The sequence below is a fragment of the Chlorocebus sabaeus genome, chromosome 8, assembly GCF_047675955.1.
Source record: "Chlorocebus sabaeus isolate Y175 chromosome 8, mChlSab1.0.hap1, whole genome shotgun sequence".
NCBI lineage: Eukaryota > Metazoa > Chordata > Mammalia > Primates > Cercopithecidae > Chlorocebus > Chlorocebus sabaeus.
The window spans coordinates 92,060,035-92,083,896 of record NC_132911.1 but is presented as its reverse complement, the minus strand read 5'-3'; the positions used below and the strand labels follow the sequence as shown (position 1 = coordinate 92,083,896).

Genomic DNA, 23,862 nt, shown 5'->3' with positions numbered 1-23,862 from the left:
CGAGAGGAAAGAATGGACCGCCCAGGTTCTTGGGTGCCTGCCTCGGGGATGCGGGATGGGAGATACTGTTGAAGAGCTGTGCTCAAACCAGGGCCCTTGTCGCGGGCTGGATACCTCCGGTGTGCCCTACCGTAGTGGGGAAGCCTTTAAGAGCCGTCTCCTTTAAGAAGCGCGCGTCCGTGTGTATCTGGCTGTGTATATGCTCGTGTGTGTGTGTGTGTGTGTATGTGTCGTGGCGTGTGTGTGTGTGTTTGTGTGTGCGCGCGCGCGCCTAGGGCCCCGAGAGCCAGGCAGACCCCGGGAAGGAGGAGTTATGTAGATTACAGATGAACATTCTGGAGGGGAGCGAAGAGAGGAGGGAAGGAGAAGCAGAGGCAAGAGAGTGAGGAGCGGCGGAGGCCCTTCCCGCAGGAGCTGGGGGCGGCGGCGGCGGCGGCGGCGGCGGAGGAGGAGGAGTAGGCGGTGGAGGGAGGAGGACGCACGGGCTGGAGGCGGCGGCGGCGGCGGCGGCTGCTGCTGCTGCGGCTGCGACTGGGCGCTTTGAGCCGGAACCGCCGGTGAACTTGGGCGCCACGTTCCCGGTGACTGACCTCGGAGGATGGTGAACAGGAACTACTGCTGACCCTGTCTTCGTCGCTGCCTCTCCGGGGCTGCCGAGCGCGGGGCCCCCGTCTCCTCCCCTTGCCCGGCTGTGGGTGAACCTGCAGGCTCCTTACCCACCCGGAGGACTTTTTTTTGAAAGGAAACGAGGGAGGGAGGGAGAGGGAGAGAGGGAGAAAACGAAGGGGAGCTCGTCCATCCATTGAAGCACAGTTCACTATGATCTTACTCACATTCAGCACTGGAAGACGGTTGGATTTCGTGCATCATTCGGGGGTGTTTTTCTTGCAAACCTTGCTTTGGATTTTATGTGCTACAGTCTGCGGAACGGAGCAGTATTTCAATGTGGAGGTAAGAGTGCGAGGGCTTTCTTCCTCCCCCCTTGCCTGGGCTGCTCCCTGAAACATTTCCTTCACTCCTGGGATCCTTGTAGCTCAGATCAGCGTGGGTCCCAACACATTGTTTCCCTTCCAGCTGCCGAGACCCTGGTTCAGTGAAGGGTGTCTTAGGTGACGGATGCGTGTGAGACCCAGAATCCGTTATCCCCGGCAGCACAAAGCACGATGCTGTGCGCTCAAAGACACAATTGTAGCCGGTCCATGCTTTTCACCCAAGGAAGAGAAGTCCTACATATAGCAACCGTGTAGCTAAATAAGGCAGCTTGAGTTTATGATGGATACACAGCTCGGGGAAGACAGAATTAATTCCCTGGCATCATGTGCTGCCTAGGTATTGTTCCTGAAATATTTCTCCCGATGTTTGATGCCTAACAAAGGAGGTTAAAAATCAGAGAATTTTCTGGAGGAGAGCGTGGAAACATTAGATATGTTTAATAACAGTACTTTGTGATAAAACACTTGAGAGTCTTTTTTTTCATTTAGACATAACTTAATACACTGTAACTAGATCTGGCTACACAGAGGACATGAAATCCATCTCTTTTTAAGTGTCTTCTTTCCCTCCCCCCGCCAATTGAAAATAAACGTGGCCCAATGTAATAGTTTTGAGGTGTGTTTTTAATTTGATTTCACACTCTCCTGGCAAAACGGGGAGGTTTTAGACTGTCATTTGCTTTACTTTGATAGCTTTGGGAACAGACGGCCCAAAGCAAAAGGGAACTTAAGGATAGGGACTTGTCAGACCTCTGCCAAAGTACTCTTCCTGTCATCAAGTCAGCACTGAAGCCAGTAATGTGCAATAAATCAATTAAAGCGTGTATACACCTGGGCTGTAACACAACTTTATCACATATACGGTGGGATGCAAAGCCAGTAAGAGGGCCTTAGTAACATTTACTTCTTTTGATTAGATCTGATGTCCTCTGATCTCTCAAACGAATTATAAATAATTCTTTAAGGAATAATGTGATTTTTTTCTTATATTGTTGATATTGTAAAGCTTATTGTCATTTTGTTGGGAATGTGTGTTTACACAATAGCAAGACCTGTTGCACAGTATTTGAACATGCTTCGTGTAACCAATTGATATACAGTGTATACATAATAAATGCCATGTGTAAAGGCATATTCTGAATATAGCTGTGTTTATAAAAACTGTTCTTAGGATTTCATGTAATAAGTGATGGTTAGTACAGAAAAAAAGTATTTGAAAAAGTAAGAGCTATTATCAAAAGAGTCAAAGACCTTTACAGATATTAAGTATGAATAAATTACACAAAAAACCCAATTCGAAAACTAAAAAGGTTTAACCCTTTGAAAAATACAACTTTATTTTTTCTGGATAAAAAGAGAAAGGGGCTTCAAAGTCCAGACTTTTTTTATTGCAAATTTGAACTTTTGGAATTACGTGCCACAGATGCATTTTTGTACCTAACATTTAAATCAAGAGATAATTTAATGTTGAAATGAAGGATTAGTTCATAGGCTGGAGGAATTAAAGTGGCAAGCTGTTATTTATAATGTTATAAACAGAAGGGCCTATTGCTTCAGATTGGTGGTGATGGTGGTGAGGTGGAGTGTGGGGGAGGTGGTAAAAGTAAGTGCAAGGTTGTGTCTTTCTGACTAAGGGAAGGGAAAGACAGCCTGAATTGATGGCTACCTGCTTTAGGAAAGTATTAGATTTGCTTTCAGAGATTAGGGTCACGTGAGTTTTGATGATTATTAGATTTTTTGTGAGACTAAACATGAAAGATTGTATTTCTTTATATTGGAATCCCTCAGTAAGTTCAGATATTATTATGCAAGAAAAAGTTATGATTGTACTAAAAAAATTTCTTTAATTTTGGATTCCAATGACCCCTTATCTTTCTTCATTAAGATGTGTGGGGAAAATGGTTTATGTTTGTGGAGAAAATAGTTATTTTCCCATTTTTAGAGTATTTAAGTTATTCTATTCATTATTTATTATACAGATTTAAGCATGACAGATAAGAAGTCATGTGCCATCTCAGACCTTTAAAACCTTACTTATTAAAATGGGAAGTTTTTAATGGTGTAGAGCAGATTATATACCATAGTTTGTGTTATCCCAAAATAGTATTTTTAAGCTCTTGAGCTCATTTTGGTTGGATTTATAAGCTTCTTTATGTGTGATGATACCCCCTTTTTTTTAGATCGTAAGAGTTGCTGCTAGTGAAATGAAAATATTGTCAAGAACACAGAATGACAGGATGTTTTCTGACATAAATTGCTGCCTGATTCGCTTCTATTTGATGTTTCTTTTTGATAGGAAACACTAATGGGAAGAATGGTCCATCACTTCCTCTCCAGAAGAGGCACTTACATTGTGTTCCTCATTCTGGTGGCAAAACATACACACTGGGAATGTTTTATTTGATTGATTCTCAAGGATAGCCTTAAAATAAACAGTAATGATATCAGTCATGCATGAAGCTCATATGATTGTAATTTTTTTTTTCAGTAAGCACAGAAAGTTATTATAGTTGGAACAAAGCTTCAGAGGGATGATTGTTATGCTGACAACTAAGATTACATTGCTTTATTCATCACTAAACTTAACAATTTGTGGTCCCCCCATTCTTTTTATCTCTATGATTTAAGGTTTAAGATTGTATATTTTTCCGGAAAGTGGGGGATTAGAGGAGGGTGGCTGGCTAGAGGTAGTCATGTTAACTCTTTCCTGTTTGATTTTTGAGAGTATAAATATTTGGAATTGTCAATTATTGAAGTGAGAGATATTTTTAATATGGTAATAAAATCCTGTTACAGAAAGATAGTGCATTTGGTTTTGTTTGTTTAGGTTGCTTTTAAGAAGCAAAAAGGAACATCTCTTACAGCTGAGAAAGGGTCAGACACTACCAGGAGTAGTACTATGGAAGAGATTCAGTACATTGCTCTACTTTGATTTCAAGTGGAACACTTTTAATGTTAAGTCTTCAGTATATTCTCATTTAGGTAAAGATTTCTGTATATCATTGAATCCCTTTTTTAAGAGTTGGTCTTTCAGTGTGTGATAATTAGCATGATGCAGGGGAACACTGCTAATATTAACTAAAAGTCAAAAACTGTTGTCATTGGACAGCAGTCTGAATCAGAGGTGTTCATTGGTCAGAAGCAGCTAAATTATTAATAAAGAATTATTACTTAATATCTACTGTCTTAAAGATCATTTTGTTCCTAAAATAGGTATCTCATATAGGGATGCTCATGATCCTGTGGCTTTTTTTTTTGGTATGCTCTGAGCATTTTTGTTATGAAATTTGAGACAGAATATAGTTCATGATAGTAATACCTCTCATATCATCAACTCTGAATAGTTTGTCAAATATTACTTATGTGAGCAACATATTCCTTATCAATTTCTAAACAATAGTGCACATTTCCAGGGAGGAAAAATTTTTCAAGCCCATTTAGTGATAAAGTAAAAACATATACAACTCTAAATGATGCATATATCAAAGCATAAAATGATTACTCTTTTGTGACAAAAAAGTCTTGATAAGGCAAAACTTGATTTTGTTGTTCCTGATTAAAGAAAGCAGAATATTTTAGATTTCAAAGGGGTCTTTTATGACAAATATGATTTGAATATAACTATTTCCTAAATTTTTCTTGCAATATATTTACTTAACTGATTTAAGATTTATTAATCTTTGTCAGGTTTGCCTGCATGTACCTAAAAAGTCAGAGTTTGCATTGGGTACTTTTGTATTGCATATAAATTTGGTAATAATTGATCATGAGACATTTCAGAGAAAAATATTGTATTTTATAGAATTTTACAGTCTTATGTTGGGACACTGTTTTGCTTTTCTCTTGTTCTTTGATTGCTTAAAAAATCAAGATGCATTATTTCATTTGGACATGGAAGAATGGTGGTACCATGCCTTCTTGAATAAAGGTTGTCTCCTGAATATAGCCTATAATTCTCCACTGTAGCAGTTTATAGCTGGTCAACAACAGGGGCTGTATGACTGATTCATCAAGATTTTTATGTACTGCAAGATTGCAGGTTTAACAAAATGTCTCAAATATGCTGGCTGTTTAGGGTACTCATAAGGGCCCAAAGCTATGACAAGGAGAACAAGAGGCTCAATTGTTTTAAGGTTCTCTAGCTTCTCCTACATGTCCCACCTGGAGTATGCCTTTCTCTATTCAGAGTTGCCTGGGCTGGGTCACTCAGGGCTATGGTTATTAATGAAACCATTACAGATAAGCATATGCCAGTGAGGTGTGTTTTCTCCTACTATCCCCTTGAGAAATGCAGAGAGAGCAATAGTCCAATTTCATTCCTCTCCATACAGCTGGGTTTGTCTTTCATTCACTTTGTTACCAAGTAAGAATACAGCTGGGTTCAGTGACAGCTTTTCTGTCTGTGGAGTCAGGTTAAAAATGATGAATGTGAAGTTGTCACTTTTTCTTAATTAAGGTTATTAACATAAGAAAATTTTAGGGCACTTGTTTAGTGGCATAATTATTTGAATTAATCAATAACTGTATGTAAATCTATATTACTGACCTGTGTCAGTTACTCAAAATGTACTTGTTCAGACTATTTGGTAGACGACCAATTGGAATTATTTTGGGACCAAAAAACCAAAAATGGACACTTGAATTAATGTATTAAATGTATTCAGCGTTGGAAGAGAAATATTTCTTTCTTTATAGCCCTTCAAGAAGTGTTGGACCTTTCAACATGTATGTTTGAAATTGATAGTTAATTTTCATATGACTTTCTATCAAAATTTAAATATCTGTGAATATAGTAATACTCATCAATTCATTTTATATTGTGTAGAAATTTAGTAATTAAGAGCACATATTCTGGAACTAGACTGCCTGGGTTCTTATTCCATCCTTTTTGTCTGCAAGTTTTATAGTAAGAGACAGGTTAATTATTCAATCTCTGTGAGCCTCAGTTTAACTGTCTGTAAAATCTGAATACTCCAAGTACCTGCCTCATAGGGTTGTTTTGATAATTAAGTAAATATATATCATATATATGTGTATATATTATATGTGTATATATCTAATAGCTTGAAATATGCCTTCACATGGTTGAACATTCAATACTTTGTAGATGTTGTCATTATTTATTTATTTAAATACAGGATCTTGTTCTGTTGCCCAGGCTGGAGTATAATGGCATGATCATAGCTCACTACAGCCTCAACCTCCTGGGCTCAAGCAATCCTCCCACCTCAGCCTCCTGAGTAGCTGGCACTACAGGCACATACCACCATACCCAGCTTTTTTTTTTTTTTTTTTTAAATTTTCAGTGAGATAAGATCTCACTATGTTGTCCAGGCTGGTCTCAAACTCCTGAGCTTAAGTGATTCTCCCTCCTTAGCCTCCCAAAGTGCTGGGATTATAGACATGAGCCACCACATCTAGCCACATGTCATTATTATTAATAGAAAATAAAGGTTGATAAGGAGGTAATTGGCACCATAGCATCTAATGACATAAACATCTATCAGGTTAGGATATATCAACTGGTCTAGGAAGATTTAATTTAAACACCTTTCCATTTATTAAAAATATAATGTACTGAAAATCAACCAAGCTAACATCAGTACATTTTCTTCCCGTAGGTTTTTCTTAGACAGTTTAGTTCAGGAATGTGATTTTCACATTTTGTCTTATCATCTGTTACTATCATAGAATATCAAGTTCAGCTCACACCTTCTTTTACAACATTAAGTTCGCTGAAATCTGTTCATCTTTTCTAATGCCATAGAAAATAAATAGGCCTTTATAATTCAGTAGGCCTTTTTATTTTAATTGGATCAAACCCCAAGTGCTGCCTTCCCATAATATGGGCAGGATTCAATAAGAAACTTAGGCCAGCTCTGTTGTACCTCAAATTCTGAACAACAACCAAAAAGTCTTTTAAAAATTTTGTATTGGGAGGGATAAGAATGGACTGAAAAAGAAATTAAAGTGTTTTCTACAGTAATAAAAAAATGAGTGAAAACAGATCATATCCATATAACATCGGGAATGGCAAGATAGGTAGCAATGTAGTGTAATTGAGCACTAGGGGAGAAGTTGAAGGAGGTGGGCTTTAACTCAGGTTGTTTCATTAACCTGGCTTTGAACTTGAACATGTAATTTCTTTGATACTTTCATCTGCAAAAATGAGATGTGAACTAAACTGTCACTAAGGCCATTTCCAAATTTGAAATTTGATAGTAATAAGCCTAGAAGCTTTAGTTTATATAGCCAAAGGGGGGGAGGGGAATGCAATATTGACCCTGCAAATTTGGTGACAACTGAATCACAAAGGTAGATAGTTCAGATTTTTTTTCTGAAATAACTGTAATGAGGAAATACAGAATGTATAGCTTAAATCTAACATGTGTTACCATCTGTAGTTCCAAAGGGTGTTCCATTTTGGAGATCATCCTAGCCCTCCGTTGAGTAGTAAATACATTGGCAGCAAATGATATGTAATTTTAAAATCTAGTTTTGGCCAAGGTAGCAAATCTTAAGTATTAATTTTGAAAATATAATTTAGTGCTATTTTGAAAAACAAATGCCATCTACAAGTGGTACTTCAGTCATAAAAAGGCAAGTTGGAATAAGTTCAAAATCTAAGTTTTAACAATTTTTGGGAGGGAGTGTCTCAAAATTTAAATCTGTCTCTCTGTATATGTATATAAATATAAACATGTTTTGTAGTGAAATAAAGTGCTTATACTGTATTCTCCATTTGCCCATTGTGGGAAATAACTTGGGCATGTGTTCTTTGAGGGTTTTTTTGTTCTTCACCACATATTTGATTTTGAGTATGAAAAATCAGATTGCATTTGTTTTATCAAATATGTAGTTTATGTGAACAATAAAAAAATTCATGCTAAAAGGACAAAATACTAAGTAATAATATATGTGACATTCACATTTTATTTTGCCTTATTTTGCTTTTACTTGGGGAAGTTATTTTTAGATTTGAGGTTCTTCATGAAACCATATTTGATTGTTGCTTCCTATGATTTAGCACTCTGAATGTATATTTTTTGCTTGGTGTTTCACCACAACTGTTTGGCATTGTGCATCCTTAGGTTTGGATAGTGGCATAGCTTGATGGGCCACATGACAGAAGCTGAGCCAAGAGAGTAAGTGTAACCTGTAACCTTTGATTAAATGTGACCTCTTGGTGTGGTATATAAAAAGAGGCTAGAGGGAGCTATTGAGCTGTTTAAAGACTCCAATGGCTTGGAAGAACTTGGTTTGAAACCAAGGACAGATACTAGGTGCAATCAGATGTTGCAAAATGAATCATAGCCAATTGTAGATTTTGGATAAATCAATGAACGCAGTTCACGATTTAAGATGTAAGCTGGTTTACTGAGAGCCACTTGGCACCAGTGATTACATATTTGATGAACTAAGAAGGAAATTAGCACTTCTCTAGGGAAAAATGTTCTGGGCATGGCAGTATAACAGAGAATATTATAATGCAGGAATGCTCTACATTTCTCTTATTTTTAGGTGTGCAATAGGTTAAAACCTATACATTGTAGTGACTAGGTGTATTTGGTGTTCCTGTTTTAACTAAAATGACTAATGAAATAATTGTGGTTTTATAGATTAGAGGTGGAATAAATTTCATATGATAATGCCTTTTAGATTATGTGTAGCAAAAATCCAATTTTAAAAGCTCATAAGACTAAAGTGATTTAAATTCCTAATGTTTACCATAAGTCCTTATTGAATAAATACTTTTCAATGAAAGCAGATTTTAAAATACAACTTTAACCTATTCTTCCTTTTAAAAATATGTAAGAAATGATCCACAAAAGTGTGAAACAATGTAGTTTTTTTAAATAGGAGCCTACAAAATGTTTTTAGTTGAGCAGATTATTATTTGACCTCTGATAGAGCTTGGGGTATAACAAAGGCACTTGCTAATGCATTAGGGCACGCCAGCATTTAGTTAAAATATTATAAGCTGCTTGTAACCATCACTAAGATTTTTTGTAAGTTTTCTAGTCTAGTCACTTAAGTGAGATACAGATTATTGAAGTAAATCATGGACCCTGAGAACAGATAAATGTTCTCAAGAGAGATAGTCCTTAGCGTGATGTATTCAAATGACCAAAGAAACCCAAATAAACTACTCACTGAAATGGAATCTTACAGTATTTGTTTTAACCACATTTAAGTTAAGGAGGAATAAACTGCCATTTTTAAGGGGAAGCTGGATACTTTTATAAACTTCATTTCATGTCCCCAAATTGCTTGCACCTGATGTGATGTCAATGGAATGTAGGCATGTGCCTCTGCATGCGACTGAGGCAGTCAGACCCCGAATGATGTCAGTGGAGGCATTTTTCCATGGGAACTTTTCACAGTTGAATTCCTACCATGTGTTAGTAATTTCTCATTGTTTATAATAATTAGAAATTTGTTTTTATTTTAGGTTCTAATGTCTGTGCATTCATTCCTTCTTTACTCTCAACAATTGCAGTTCCTTTTCTCATGCTCTACTTGCTTCATCTAGTTGGCATCTTAGGAACTTCATATTGTACTTATATTGCAGGACCTCAGGCTTAGAAGTTGGGAGAAATTATGAAAAGTCACATTTTACCCCTCCCCTCTGTCATCGTTAATAAAGTAAAATAGTTTCAGATAGCTTAGAGAAACGAATGTATACTCAATGGTTTATATAAAATCGAGAACAAACATAGAAGAGAGCAAGAGCACTACTAAGTCAAGAGCATTACTAGGATATGACTAAAATCCTTTTTGGAGGTTTGGGTGTTCCTTGTATTACAACAGTGCTTCTCATATAACTCATTGTTTTGCTTATGTATGATGGATTGAGTGAAGTTGTTTGCTCCATGGGTGACTCAGGCAAATTGCTTAAGTAGCCTTTGCCTTGTTTGGGCCATTTATGTAATGGATATGTGATCTTTATTGCCTGTCTGTAGCATGGATTTTATAACAACAGCATCCAGACACTGCCAAGCAGTCTCCTTTGTAAGTAGGAATAATATGGTGTCTCAGTCCCTGAATTCCCTCTGATGACTGGGAGCATAGAAACACCTACATTCTGCCATTATATTCTGATTAAACAAAGGTCCAAATAACCAGCAACTTGGAAATACCTGGAATTTATTTGAACACTGAATTTTAATTATAATTAAAAAAACAATGTTAGTTAACATTGGTTAAACACAAGCTATGTGCCTAATAAGTGTTCTAAATGTTTCATATATAAACATATTTAATTCTTATTATAATCTTGTGAGTTGGTATGATGATTTCTGTTACACAAGTGATGGATCTGCAACACAGAGGTTAAGGAACCTGCCAAGGTTACATTGCTATGAAGTGCTGAAGTGGAATAGCCTAAAATCAAAGCAGGCAGGCTGACTGTCATACCCAGGCTTCCAAACAAATAAATACAGGTGAGAATTAACTTCCAGGTTCCCAGTATGGATAATTTGATCCAGTTCCATTACTAACATCATTTGTATTCCAAACTAAAATAGTATAACTAATATGTATAGTGGAAAAATATTAACCTATCCTGAGCAGACAGTCTTATCTGGTGTAAAAACTGAATAAGGTATTGTTGATTTGATTGGTTGATTTAAGATTGCTTTTGTGGTACTCATTATAGTTTTGCAGTTATCTAAATCATTAGATAATTGGTAATCCATGTATGGTGTAATCTTAAATATATACAATATTAAATTGTAGTATTTTATTTGTCAACTATTTGTTATATTGCAGTTTAGCATTAAATCTGATTTTCAAAGTGTTCAGGAAGATTTGGTTACATTCTAAGATTAAAAGAATTGAACAATACAGAAAATGTAATGAAGAATCTTTGTCAGAGATGGGTGTTCCAATGCCCTGCAGGGAGGAATGTGTGTGTCTATGGCTACTGACTGGCATGTTTTATGAATTCTGGCATTTTGTTATTTTCATATATATATTGTATCTATTGAGTAGAAGCTAAAATGAAATGTATTTATTTTATTGTTTTTAAAATATTTATTTAGTTTAATATAAAGCGGCATTTTTCAGAGATGGATCAATCCAGCGATGGATCAGGTGTCTCAAATGTTACTGAGTTCCTCCTCACTGTTTGAGAATAGGCCTGATGGCTGGTTGTTGCCTTTATTATAGAGAGAATAGAAACTCCAACGTGGTAGTTGACCAACAGATGTAAAAAACATCTTCAGGCCCTAAGATTGTTCTTGTATGTAGCCTTCAGCGCTCACATAATTTGTTTATTACCTTATCAAAGAAGGACTATTTCTAAACCAACTTACAAAGGTGAAAATCTAGGTGATTTTTACAAAATCTTTTCTACTTTCTCAATTCCTCTGAAGTAAGTAAAAACATACCTCAGAGATGTTGCTGGTTTGGTTTTCTCACTGCAATAAAGAGAAATTCACAAAGAAGTGAGTGACATGAATTTCTTGGTTTCCCAGTGCATATAAAAGTTATATTTACACTATTCTGTATTCTATTAAGTGTGAAAGAGCATTATATCTAAAAAAACATGTACATACCTTAATTAAAAATACTTAATTGTTAAAGGACCATTGAGACTTTGGCAAGTCCTCTTTTTGCGGCTGGAGAGTGTTGCCTTGATGCTGCTGGCTGCTAACTTGATCATGGTAATGGCCCTGGAGATGAGGGTGGCAGTGGCAATTTCTTAAAACAACAGTGAAGTTTGCCACATTGATTGACTATTCCTTTCATGAAAGATTTCTCTTAACATGCAATACTGTTCGATAGTATTTTTACCCACAGTAGAACTTTTCAAAATTAGAGTCAATCCTGACAAACCCTGCTGCTGCTTTATCAACTACGTTTCTGTAATATTCTGTAAATTTGTTGTCATTTCAACAATGTTCATAGCTTCTTCACCAGGAGTCGATGTCATCTCTAGAAACCACTTTCTTTGCTCATCTGTAAGAAGCCTACTCATTCATTAAAGTTTTATAATGAGACTGCAGCAATTCAGTCAGATCTTCAGGTTCCACTTCTAATTCCCTCAGAGTCATCGATAGGGATTGGAATAATTAATGTTATTTTTACCTCCCCCCATGAATCATGAGGATATTTAGTAGCATCTAGAATGGCAAATATTTTACAGAAGGTTTTAAAGTTACTTTGCTTAGATCTATCAGAGGAATCACTATGTATGACATAGTGATTATAGCCTTACAAAATGTATATCTTATATAAGCAGACTTGAGACTTGAAATTACTCTTTGATCCATGGGCTGCAAAATGGATGTTGTGTTAGCAGGCATGAAGAAAACAGTAATCTCCTTGTACATCTCCATCAGAGCTCTGGGTGACCAGGTATGTTGTCAGTGAGCAGTAATAATTTGAAAGGAATCTCTTTTTCCTGAGCAGTAGGTCTCAGTGGACTTCAAATATTCAGTAAACCATACTGTAAAAAGATAGGCTGTCATCAAAGCTTTGTTTTTCTATTGATAGAGCAGGGTAGATTTAGCATAATTCTTAAGGGCCATAGAATCTTTAGAGTGGTAAATAAGCACTAGCTTCAACTTAAAGTTGCCAGCTGCATTAGTCCCTATCAAGGTCAGTCTGTCCTTTGAAGCTCTGATGCCAGGCACTGACTTTTCCTCTCTAGCTATGAAAGTCCTAGATGGCCTCTTCTTCCAATATAAGGCTGTTTTGTCTATATTGAAAATATGTTGTTTAGGATACACACTTACATCGATTATTTTAGCTAGATCTTCTGCATAACTTGCTGCAGTTTCTTCATCAGCACTGCTACTTCATCTTGCACTTTTAGATTACACAGATGGCTTCTTTCTTAAATCTCATGAGCCAACCAGTTCTAGCTTTCAACTTTTCTTCTGCAGCTTCCTCCCCTCTCTCAGCCTCCATAGAATTGTAGAGAGTAAGGGTCTTGCTCTGGATTAGGCTTTGGCTTAAGGGAATGTTGTGGCTGGTTTGTTCTATGCAAACCACTCAAACCTGTTCTGTAACAGTAATAAAGCTATTTCACTTATCATTTGTGTGTTCACTGGAGTACCACTTTTAATGTCTTTCAGAAACTTTTCCCTTGCATTTACAACTTGGCTAACTGTTCAGTGCAGGAGGCCTAGCTTTTGGCCTGTCTTGGCTTTCAACGTGGTTTCTCATTAAGCGTAATCATTTTTAGCTTTTAATATAAGGTGAGAAATGTATGACTCTTCCTTTCACTTAAACATTTATAGGCCATTGTAGAATTGTTAACTGACCTAAATTCATTATTGTTGTATTTCAAGGAATAGGGAAGCCCAAGGACAGGGAAAGAGATGGGGTAGTGGCCAGTCAGTGGAGCAGTCAGAACACACACACTTAGTTACTAAGTTTGGCATCTTAAATGGGCAGAGTTTGTGGCACTCTGAAACAATTACAATACATCAGAGATTAGTACATAGAGTGAGGTTTGGGAATCTGTATTTTTAAATTCTAGAACCCTAGGTGAGTTTTTGGGTCTCTGTTTTAGTGCATATCTCACGATATGTTCTTCAGAGGCTAATGCTACAAGATATTTCTCAGAAACATTCCATAGTCTAATAAATTTGATAAGTGTTAGAAAAAGAAAAAGAACACTAACCACAGATTACCATAACAGATATCATCTAGTGAAAAACCTTGAAATATTGTGAGAATTACCAAAATGTGACACAGAGACATGAAGTGAGCACATGCTGTGGGAAAAATGACGCTGATAGACTTGTTTGTTGGAGGGTTGTCACAAACCTCACTTTGTAAAAACTACATTATCTGTGAAGTACAATAAGGTAAAATGCAATAAATGGAGGTATGCATATCCTGTCCCAAAAAATGGACAAAATGTTTGAACAATGATATTCAAGTCACTGGACTTTGGGTAATAAAGTAGTTATCCCTGAGAGATGGGAAACAAATGCAAAGAACCTTAGGATTATCTCAGCTTGCTGCCTTGAGACAGTTTCCAGCCATAGCACCAGGAAGGTGGAACCCAGGTTGAGCTGGACAGACTCTGAGTTAAGGAATGGAGCTGAGTGTATAAGGAGACCAAGGGGGCTCGCATTCAGAATCCTGGAGAGAAGAGGACTGCGAAGAGCAAAAACACCAGAGATCTGCCCAGGGTTCTCCTTGAGTATGCAATTGAGAACTGATCTGTGTCTTCCTATGAAGTAACTACTGGTTGCCAAGGAAAGAATCAACCAAAACAGCTAGAGGGAATCATGCCCAGTGTTCATGAAGGCCTTACAATAGTGCCTGCTCCCTTCAGCCAGACCAGATAACCTTATACTTCTTAGGGCAAAGGGGAGAGTGCTTAGAAGTGTCTCGCCTCAGTTATGAAAGATAATTAGCTCTGGACTAAACACTGCTTTGGTTCAGCTTAACAATACCTAAAAGGAAGACTGGAAAGAATCACACTGTTTCTAAGTGACTTAACTGATTTCACAACAAAGCTTAATAATATATATTGGAATACAGAAATACGCAGCACCCAACAGGGTAAAATTCATAGTATCTAGCATATAATAAAACATTGTCAGGCATACAAAAAAGCAAAAAAACACTAATTAGGAGAAAATTGTATATATTTAAATTGATTCAAAAAATATCACAGATGTTATAATTAGCAGATAAAAATATTAAAACATTTGTTATGACTATATTCTTTATGTCCAAAAGTTGATATATGGAAGATAGATTGAAATTGAACTTGTAGAGATAAAAACTACAATATATGAGATTAAAAATAAACATGAAGTTAGCAGCAGATTACCCATTAATGAAGAAAAAATTAACTTTAGGTTGCAGAAATACAAGTAATTCACAGAAACACGAAACAAAAATTTAGCAATGAACAGAATATCAGTGAGATATGGGACAGCTGCGCATTACCTAATATACATGTGATATGGTTTGGCTGTGTCCCCAACCCAAACTTACCTTGAACTTTCTTGTGGTGTGGGAGGAACACAGTAGGAGGTAATTGAATCCATGGGGAAGGGTCTTTCACATACTCTTCTCATGATAGTGTATAAGTCTCATAAGATCTGATGGTTCTATAAGGGGGGTTCTCTACACAAGCTCTCTCTTTGCCTGCTGCCATCCATGTAAGATGTGACTTGCTCCTCCTTGCGTTCCACCATGATTGTGAGGCCTCTCCAGCCATGTGGAACTGTAAGTCCATTAAACCTCTTTATTTTGTAAATTGCCCAGTCTTGGGTATGTCTTTATCACCAGTGTGAGAACAGGCTAATACAACATGTATATGTGTAATTTAAGTCTCTTAAACAGGGAGAGAGAGAAAGAATAACGCTTTTCTTAATTTGATGAAAAATACATAAATACATAAACTTACAGATCCGAGAAGATTGATGAATCCCAAGCACAAAGAAAAAAGAAGAAAACTACAGTAAGGCACACCATAATCAAATTGCTCAAATGAGTGATAAAGAGAAAAATCATAAAAGCAGACAGAGAAAAATAGACACCTTTCATATAGAGGAACAAATAATTGCAGATTGCTTGTCAGAAATAATACAAGGAAAAGACAGTGGAGAAACATCCTGAAAATACAGAAAGGAAAAAAACCTCTCAATCTAGGATTCTGTACATAATGAAAATATATTTCAAATACTTAGGCAAAATAAAGAATTTTTCAGAGACACAAAAGCTGAAAGATTTATCTCCAGCACAACAACATGGCATAAAATGTTAAAAGCTGCCCCCAAACTGGAGACAGCACAGATATCCACCAACATCAAAATGTACACATACAAAACTCTGATACATGCATATAATGGAATACTACTTAGTAATAAAAAAGAATGCTCTATCGATACATTGTAAAATAGTAAAGAATGCCAAAATAATTAGGCTGAGTGAACAAAACCAGTTAAAAGGAGCACATACTGTGTGATTTATTTTAAATAAAATTATAGAAAATGGACACTCAACTTATTTATTTATTTATTTTTTTGAGACAGAGATTTCCTCTTTGTTGCCCAGGCTAGAGTGCAATGGCGCAATCTCCCCTCAGGCTTATTGCAACCTCCGCCTCCTGGGTTCAAGCAATTCTCCTGCCTCAGCCTCCCAAGTAGCTGGGATTACAGGCATGCACCACCACACCCAGCTAATTTTGTATTTTTAGTAGAGATGGGGTTTTGCCATGTTGGTCAGGCTCATCTGGAACTCCTGACCTCAGGTAATCCGCCCGCCTCAGCCTCCCAAGGTGCTGGGAATGCAGATGTGAGCCACCATGCCTGGCCCAAATGGACACTAATCTTTAGCAACAGAAAGCAGTTCCGTGATTGCCTAGGGACTGAGGGAGGAGGGCAGGAGGGCTAGGAGGGAAAGATTATAGAGTCCAGAGAAGACTTTTGCTGGTGATCGATGTGTTAATTTTCCTGGCTCCGGTGGTAGTTTTCTGTGTATGTCAAAACTTGTCAAGTTGTACACTTAAAATATGTACTACTTATTGTATAGCAATCATACCTCAATAGAGCTGTTAAAAATTGCATATTGAATATATAATCCAGTTCTTAGTAACCAACCTAATAAGGATAACTACTAGTAGTTACATGTATGCTGTAGCCTAAATTGAGAGGGAAAAGAATAGGTTGCAGTCTTCTTTATGACACTATTCTATAGAAATAAAATGTCTAACTATAAAAGATTGGGTGATCAGGGCTTAGCTTTGGGCCATGTCTGACTCTGGAATCTGTCTTTGGATTCCTATGGCTTAAAATACCCATATGAAGAGAACTGCCAGTTTTTATCTCCAGTTGGCATCTCTCTTCTCAGCTCTAGCCTGTATTCCCATCGTCTGCTTATCCATCTTACTGTGTACAGTGACAGATGTTTTGATCTGCCCTGTCACAGTGTTTCCTCTGACACTACTTCCCACCACTGTGCTGACATCACCTACCACACAGGTGTTCAAGTTAAGAGTGGACACCAAATCCGCAGTTTTCTGCCCCTTACTCTCTACTTCTAATCAGTTGCCTCATTTCCTCTAATGTATATCTTAAGTTTTTTTTATTTCTGATGTCTATTTTGGGTTGCAACCCTGTTTTAAATCTTCATTATCTCTGGTCTTGACATGTTATATTATTTATAACATGGCATGCAGGCCCTCTCATTATCAGCCTCACTGCTTTCTCTAGCCCCGTAGCTCAGAGTTCATCTTCTGCTCACTGTGATTTAGTGTAGTGGTCCTCACACTAAAGATGCCTGTCTGCTACTAAACATTAATGAAAACCCAAAAAAGCTTCTATTATGGTTTATATCTGTCTATATTTATGGTATTAGATAAATCTGAGAGAATTTTAAAATACTTATTTAGAAATTCATTAAAAATAAGTCATGTTATAAATAACATTTTTATGAAAAAATAATTTTACACAGCAAATAATAGTAAGAAAGGTAACATTGTTTTAGATCTTTCCAGATACTTTAAATATCTGGCTTAACAAAAAATAGCTAGATTCTCATATCTCCTTATGCATTCACACTCCTGCTACTATAAATCACATAGGCTCTGGTAAACTCAACTGTCAAATGCAAGTGAATGAGAGTAAAAAGGCAAATAACATCTTATTAAGATTGTTTGACTCCTGAAAGTTTTAGGACACTCAGAGGTTCCTGGATCAAACTTTGATAATCTCGGCTCTAGCAGGTGTGGTGTTCCCCTTTTACCTCTTGGATATATCAAGGTCCACCATAGAGTCTTTATCAAAATGCTTAATTCCTTCATTTCTTCCCCATCCTAATGTGCATTTTTTTGGTCTTCCTGTGTCTAGAAAAATGTAGGCCAAGTTCATACTTGCTAGTAGAAAAATTTAAGGGGACAGAAATAACTATTTTTCTTTCTTCTTGTCTGGGGCACATAGGCAAATTCAGTACATTAGAACAAATTGAATGCCTGTACGAGTAATCCATTGTACAAGGTGTTTGTGTGATAGATTCATAGCTGTCTCTCACAGAAAATTATAACTTTGTGTTGAGCCAGAGTATATCTGTCTTGGTCGTTAGTGTGTTCCATGAGCCAGACACCACCATGCAAGTAGAGTGCTCATTAGATATGCACTGAAAAATGAGTGGATTACATCATCCGTATTCATGGGTTTTAATTTCTAATGTAGCTGGTATTTTCTGATCCATTTCAATAGTTGTCCTTTTTCTTTTTTTTTTTTTAATTATTATACTTTAAGTTCTAGGGTACATGTGCATAACATGCAGGTTTGTTACATATGTATACTTGTGCCATGTTGGTGTGCTGCACCCATCAACTCGTCATTTACATCAGGTATAACTCCCAATGCAATCCCTCCCCCCTCCCCCCTCCCCATGATAGGCCTCGGTGTGTGATGTTCCCCTTCCCGAGTCCAAGTGATCTCATTGTTCAGTTCCCACCTATGAGTGAAAACATGCGGTGTTTGGTTTTCTGTTCTTGCGATAGTTTGCTGAGAATGATGGTTTCCAGCTGCATCCATGTCCCTACAAAGGACACAAACTCATCCTTCTTATGGCTGCATAGTATTCCATGGTGTATATATGCCACATTTTCTTAATTCAGTCTGTCACTGATGGACATTTGGGTTGATTCCAAGTCTTTGCTATTGTGAATAGTGCCGCAATGAACATACGTGTGCATGTGTCTTTCTAGCAGCATGATTTATAATCCTTTGGGTATATACCCAGTAATGGGATGGCTGGGTCATATGGTACTTCTAGTTTTAGATCCTTGAGGATCCTTTTTCTTAACTCGTTTGGCCCATACTGGATGACAGCATGGTGCCTTTACCTTACATTTACTTCAATTACTTTATTAGAAATCATTAACTTCAAATAATCAGGGGTCATATTTATCTTAGTTATTAATGGTCAACTGGTGAGCAACTTGGACTTCGAGATTTAAAAAAATCATCTCCATCATATGACAGTATTTTTCGTATAAATAGCACTTTCTATCTTCATTCACCAATAGAACATTTATATAAATGCCTTTTGGCTTGGCATTAAAAATATTTTAAAATTAGTCATTTTTACCCCCAGTGGTGTGTATCAGAATATCTTAGGGAAAATATCAAAGGAAAATAACTTTGTTCTAGTTCAGTGACTTCAGTTGTAGTTATTGCTATTATTGAACAGCACTCCACCAAATGATTTTTAGAAAGGAGCAAAAACAGTTTTACTTGTATTTCACTGGAGGTCTTAACTGATTTCCATCCCTGTTTGAGCTACATGGATGAGGAAAAAGGTGCATACACTGTCAGTCGCTGTGTCCATTAGCATGTAAAACTTGAAGACTCAATAATCACATAATAATTTGAATTTCTTTTAAGTAACTTACATTAAAATTAGATCATAGTGTTCAAACAGGCACAATAATGAAGGCCCATGAATAGTTGACTCAATAAATATTAAATATATGATGGATTTGCTTTTGCTGAACACGTCCATATTGGTGATAGGCAGCATAAAAACAGAGAATATGAGACTTCTTTGTCTTTCATTGATACATGTGCTGTCTATCTGAATTCTATCTTAGGAAAAGTAGAGGAAGTGTAGTCTTAGAATATTAAAAAGTCCATTTTTCACTTTTGTGTTTAACAGAAAAAATGAGGCTTTTATTATAGGATCATATTAGAGTAATGAAACACTTGGAGCCTTTTCTTTGAGGACAGCCATCTGCCCAAGAGTTGCAGGTTCCAGTCATTTTCTTTTAAAGAAAGGTTTTCTTTTTGTTACTTAAGTAATTTCCAGAAATTTTCTAGACACACACACAATTCCCCCTTCCCTCCTGCCACCCTCCCTCTTTATAGACTTTCCTCCCTCCCCTGCCTTCCTTCCCATAAAAATGCATTGTATAAAATGTTCTGCCTTCCTTCCCATAAAAATGCATTGTATAAAATGTTCTGTATATTTTTAACATAACAATATTCTTTGGAGATTTTTTTTCTATCAATGCATGTAGAACAACTTCATACTTGTATGGTATTAATAACTTGTAACTTGTAATTTTTTTAACCATAGCCTATTGCTGGACAAAGAGGTTATTTTAAAAGTTATTTCTATAATTAAAAAATAATGCAGCGTAATATCTAAGTACATGTGAGTTAATTAGTTTATATAACAAAATTTCTGGAAGTGGAATTACTGCGCTAAGGGCTATATTTATTTATAATTGTAGTGGATTCTGCCAAATTGTCACTCAACAATGCTTGAGCATGCTTGGTTCCACACACACTTGCCAGTGCTTTTAAGTTTTTCCTAATCTGCTGGGTAAAATATTAATTTTTTTTGCAAGTGTAAATTCATAGCAGCATTGGGAATTTTTATGTGTTTTAAACTATTTATATTTTTTAAATTATGAAGACTTCCTTTTTCTGCCAACTTGTGTTTTGTCTTCTCTTTTTGATTATATGAGCTCTCTATATATTAAAATTGGCCCCTTTCTGTCATAAAATGAATTTGCTGATGTTTTGATTTTGTTAATGTTTTTTAAGATTAGTCATCTATATTGTAACTTTTAGTTTTGTATTCTTCAAATCTGCAGCATTTCAAAAGTTTCAAAGAAACCACTTTCTTTTTTCTTTTTATCTACATGAATCTTTGAAATACATAAAATACTTTTAGTGTAGATAAGGAAACTGGAATCTAACCCATTTTTCCTAAAATTACTGAACAGGTGCTTCAACACTATATATTGAGTCATACATCTTTCCCTCACACTTGCTCAGGCTTTGTTGAGAACTAACTACTATAGTATGTAATGGCTTAAGACAGATGCCATTGATCTATGGAACCATGGGTGGCTTTGGGCACCTCTTGCTTTATATAGCTTGTCTAGGGCAGTTCTATTGCATGTATCTGACATGATCCTGGAACCACTGACAAAATAGAACATGTTCCCTTGGTAGTGGCAAAAGCATTATAGAGCAAGCATTCACATGTGATGTCTCCTAAGTCTTACCCTCATAATTAACACAAGGTCCCTTTGAACACATTGATTGTTCAAATGCAAGTTTGCTGCATGGCAAGGTCCAAAGTCAAGGAGCTTGGCTATACACTGTCTCTCTGATGTGGCATGGCAAGGATATAGATACAGGGTGAAGTGAAGAATTGTGGCCAGTGATGCATTTATGATGTTTTCAATGCTTTAAATGCTGCCTTTATTATATACTGATTTTGACACATATTTCAGTCTATTTCTGAATACAATTCTGTCCACAGATTTATTTAAACATTTCTAGGAAAACTATTTTGAAGTTTCTGCTTCTGCCCTTCAGTGGTGGTTTGCAGCTTTCTGAGATATGGAGTTATTACATTTTTCTTATGTTGCAGTTTGGAATGGGATCTTCTGATATATTTACCAAGTGACATTCATCAATTTATAAATTTTTGTATATTTTCATAGAATCGTATGAAAGATAATCATAAGGTTTTATGTATTCTTTCCATAGATTCTCTTGAGTAGTCTGATACAGGGCTATATCATTTATACTTAATTTTGCCTCCTTTTCTGTGTTTTGTTCTCTTATTAATTCTAGACAATTATAGTGTCTAGTTGTTCCAGAGCAGTATTAAGTAATTATTGTGATACTAGGCATACTGTCCTTTATTCTGACTAAGGGAAATGGGGACTGATTTGTTTTCAATTGTCAATTATTAAACTAAAAAAAGAATTAAGATACTAGTTACTTTATTTAGGATAATTCATTCTAGAATCTTTGTATATTGCTATTAAATTAAGATTGATGGTGAGGATGTAGCATGACCAGCCTGACAAGAATTGAAATTTGGTATTGTCTATTTTTCTATTTGGCATTCTCTATTTCCTTCTTAATTCTTAATGGATTGGTTGCTTCCATGACTATCACAATGATAGGAGGACAAAACTTGTTTTCAAATAAAACAAGAAATGGATACTTTAATTTTTGATGGAATATGAGCATTTTATTCAAGACTTTCATTCAAGACTCTTCATTTCATGCTACAAAAAGCCAATTTGAACTACCTTAAGCAACATAAAAAGTTCATTGGAAATTGCTAATGTAGTTCAGAGGTTGTTGGGTAGAGTGCACCAGGCAAGCATGGGGCAGTTGCAGATATCTTAAATGTGAGATGTTGATTTGGTTCTCTGCTTGCCTGTTGGCATATGGGAATCTAGCAATTTTTGCACATTGATTTTGTATCCTGAGACTTTGCTGAACTTGCTTATCAGCTTAAGTTGCTTTTAGGTTGAGACAATGGGGTTTTCTAGATATAGGATCCTGCCATCTGCAAACAAAGATAGTTTGACTTCCTCTCTTCCTATTTGGATACCTCTATTCCTCTATTCCTTTCTCTTGCCTGATTACCCTGGCCAGAACTTCTAATACTGTATAGAATAGGAGTGGTGAGAGGGTATCCATGTCTTGTGCCAGTTTTCAAGGGGAATGCTTCCAGCTCTTGCCCATTTAGTATGATATTGGCTGTGCGTTTGAAATGTATGGCTCTTATTATTTTACACTACATTTCTTCAATACCTAGTTCATTGAGAGTTTTTAATATTGAATGTTATCAAGGTTTTTGCTGCATCTATTGAGATAACCATGTGGATTTTGTCTTTGGTTGTGTTTAGGTGATGAATCACACTTATGGATGTGTGTATGTTGAACCAACCTTGCATTCCAGAGATGAAACCAACTTGACTGTAGTGCATACGCTTTTTAATGTGCTGCTGGATTCAGTTTGCCAATATTTGATTGAGGATTTTTACATCCATGTTCATCAAATATATTGGCCTGAAGTTTTCTTTGTTGTATCTCTGCCTAGTTTTGGTATCAGGATGGTGCTGGCATCATAAAATGAGCTAGGAAAGTGTCCCTCCTTTTCAATTTTTTGGAATAGTTTCAGCAGAAATGGTACCAGTTCTTCTTTGTATCTCTGGTAGCATACAGCTGTGAATCTGTCTGGTGCTGGACTTTTTGTTGTTGGTAGACTATTTATTACTGCCTCAGTTTCAGAACTCATATTGGTCTTTCAGGGATGCAATTTCTTTCTGGTTCAGTCTTGGGAGTGTGTATGCATCTAGGAATTTATCCACTTCTATATTTTAGTTTATGTGCGTAAAGGTGTTTATAGTATTCTCTCATGGTTGTTTGTATTTCTGTGAGGTCAATGGTGACATCCCCCTTATCATTTCTAAGTGTGTTTATTTGATTCTTCTCTCTTTCTTCTTTATTCGTCTACCTAGTAGTTTATTTTATTTATTTTTTCAAAAAAACACCTCTTGGGTTCATTGATGTTTCAAGGGGCTTTTTGTATCTCTGTCACCTTTAGTTTGGCTCTAGTCTTGATTATATTTTGTCTTATGCTAGCTTTGGGTTTTGTTGGCTCTGGTTCTCTAGTTCTTTTAGTTGAGATGTTAGGTGGTTAACTTGAGATCTTTCTAGCTTTTTGATGTGGGCATTTAGTGCTATAAATTTCCCTCTTAACACTTCTTTAGCTGTGTTCCAGAGATTCTGGTTATTGTCTCTTTGTTCTCATTAGTTTCAAAGAACTCCTTGATTTCTCCCTTAATTTCATTATTTACCCCAAATTCATTCAGGAGCAGGTTATTCAATTTCCATGTAATTGTATGGTTTTGAGTGAACTTCTTAATCTTGAGTTCTAGTTTGATTGCACTGTGGTCTGACAGACTGTTGTGACTTCATTTCTTTTGCATTTGCTGAAGAGTGTTTTACTTCGGATTATAGGATCAACTTTAGTGTAAGTGCCATGTGGCAATGAGAAGAATGTGTCTTCTGTTGTTTTGGGGTAGAGAGTTCTGTAGATATCTATGAGGTCCACTTGGTTC

General features: G+C 36.4%; 1 protein-coding gene across 1 annotated transcript in view; it reads left to right on the top strand.

Moving 5' to 3' along the window:
* The first annotated feature begins 717 nt into the window (after positions 1-717).
* The window catches only part of MMP16 (matrix metallopeptidase 16), a 281,597-nt gene continuing 258,452 nt past the window's right edge, over positions 718-23,862 (top strand). Inside the window, exon 1 of the mRNA XM_008001035.3 lies at positions 718-951. Within this exon, the coding sequence (XP_007999226.1) occupies positions 820-951 (132 nt within the window). The 5' untranslated portion in view covers positions 718-819. The remainder of the gene's footprint in view (positions 952-23,862) is intronic.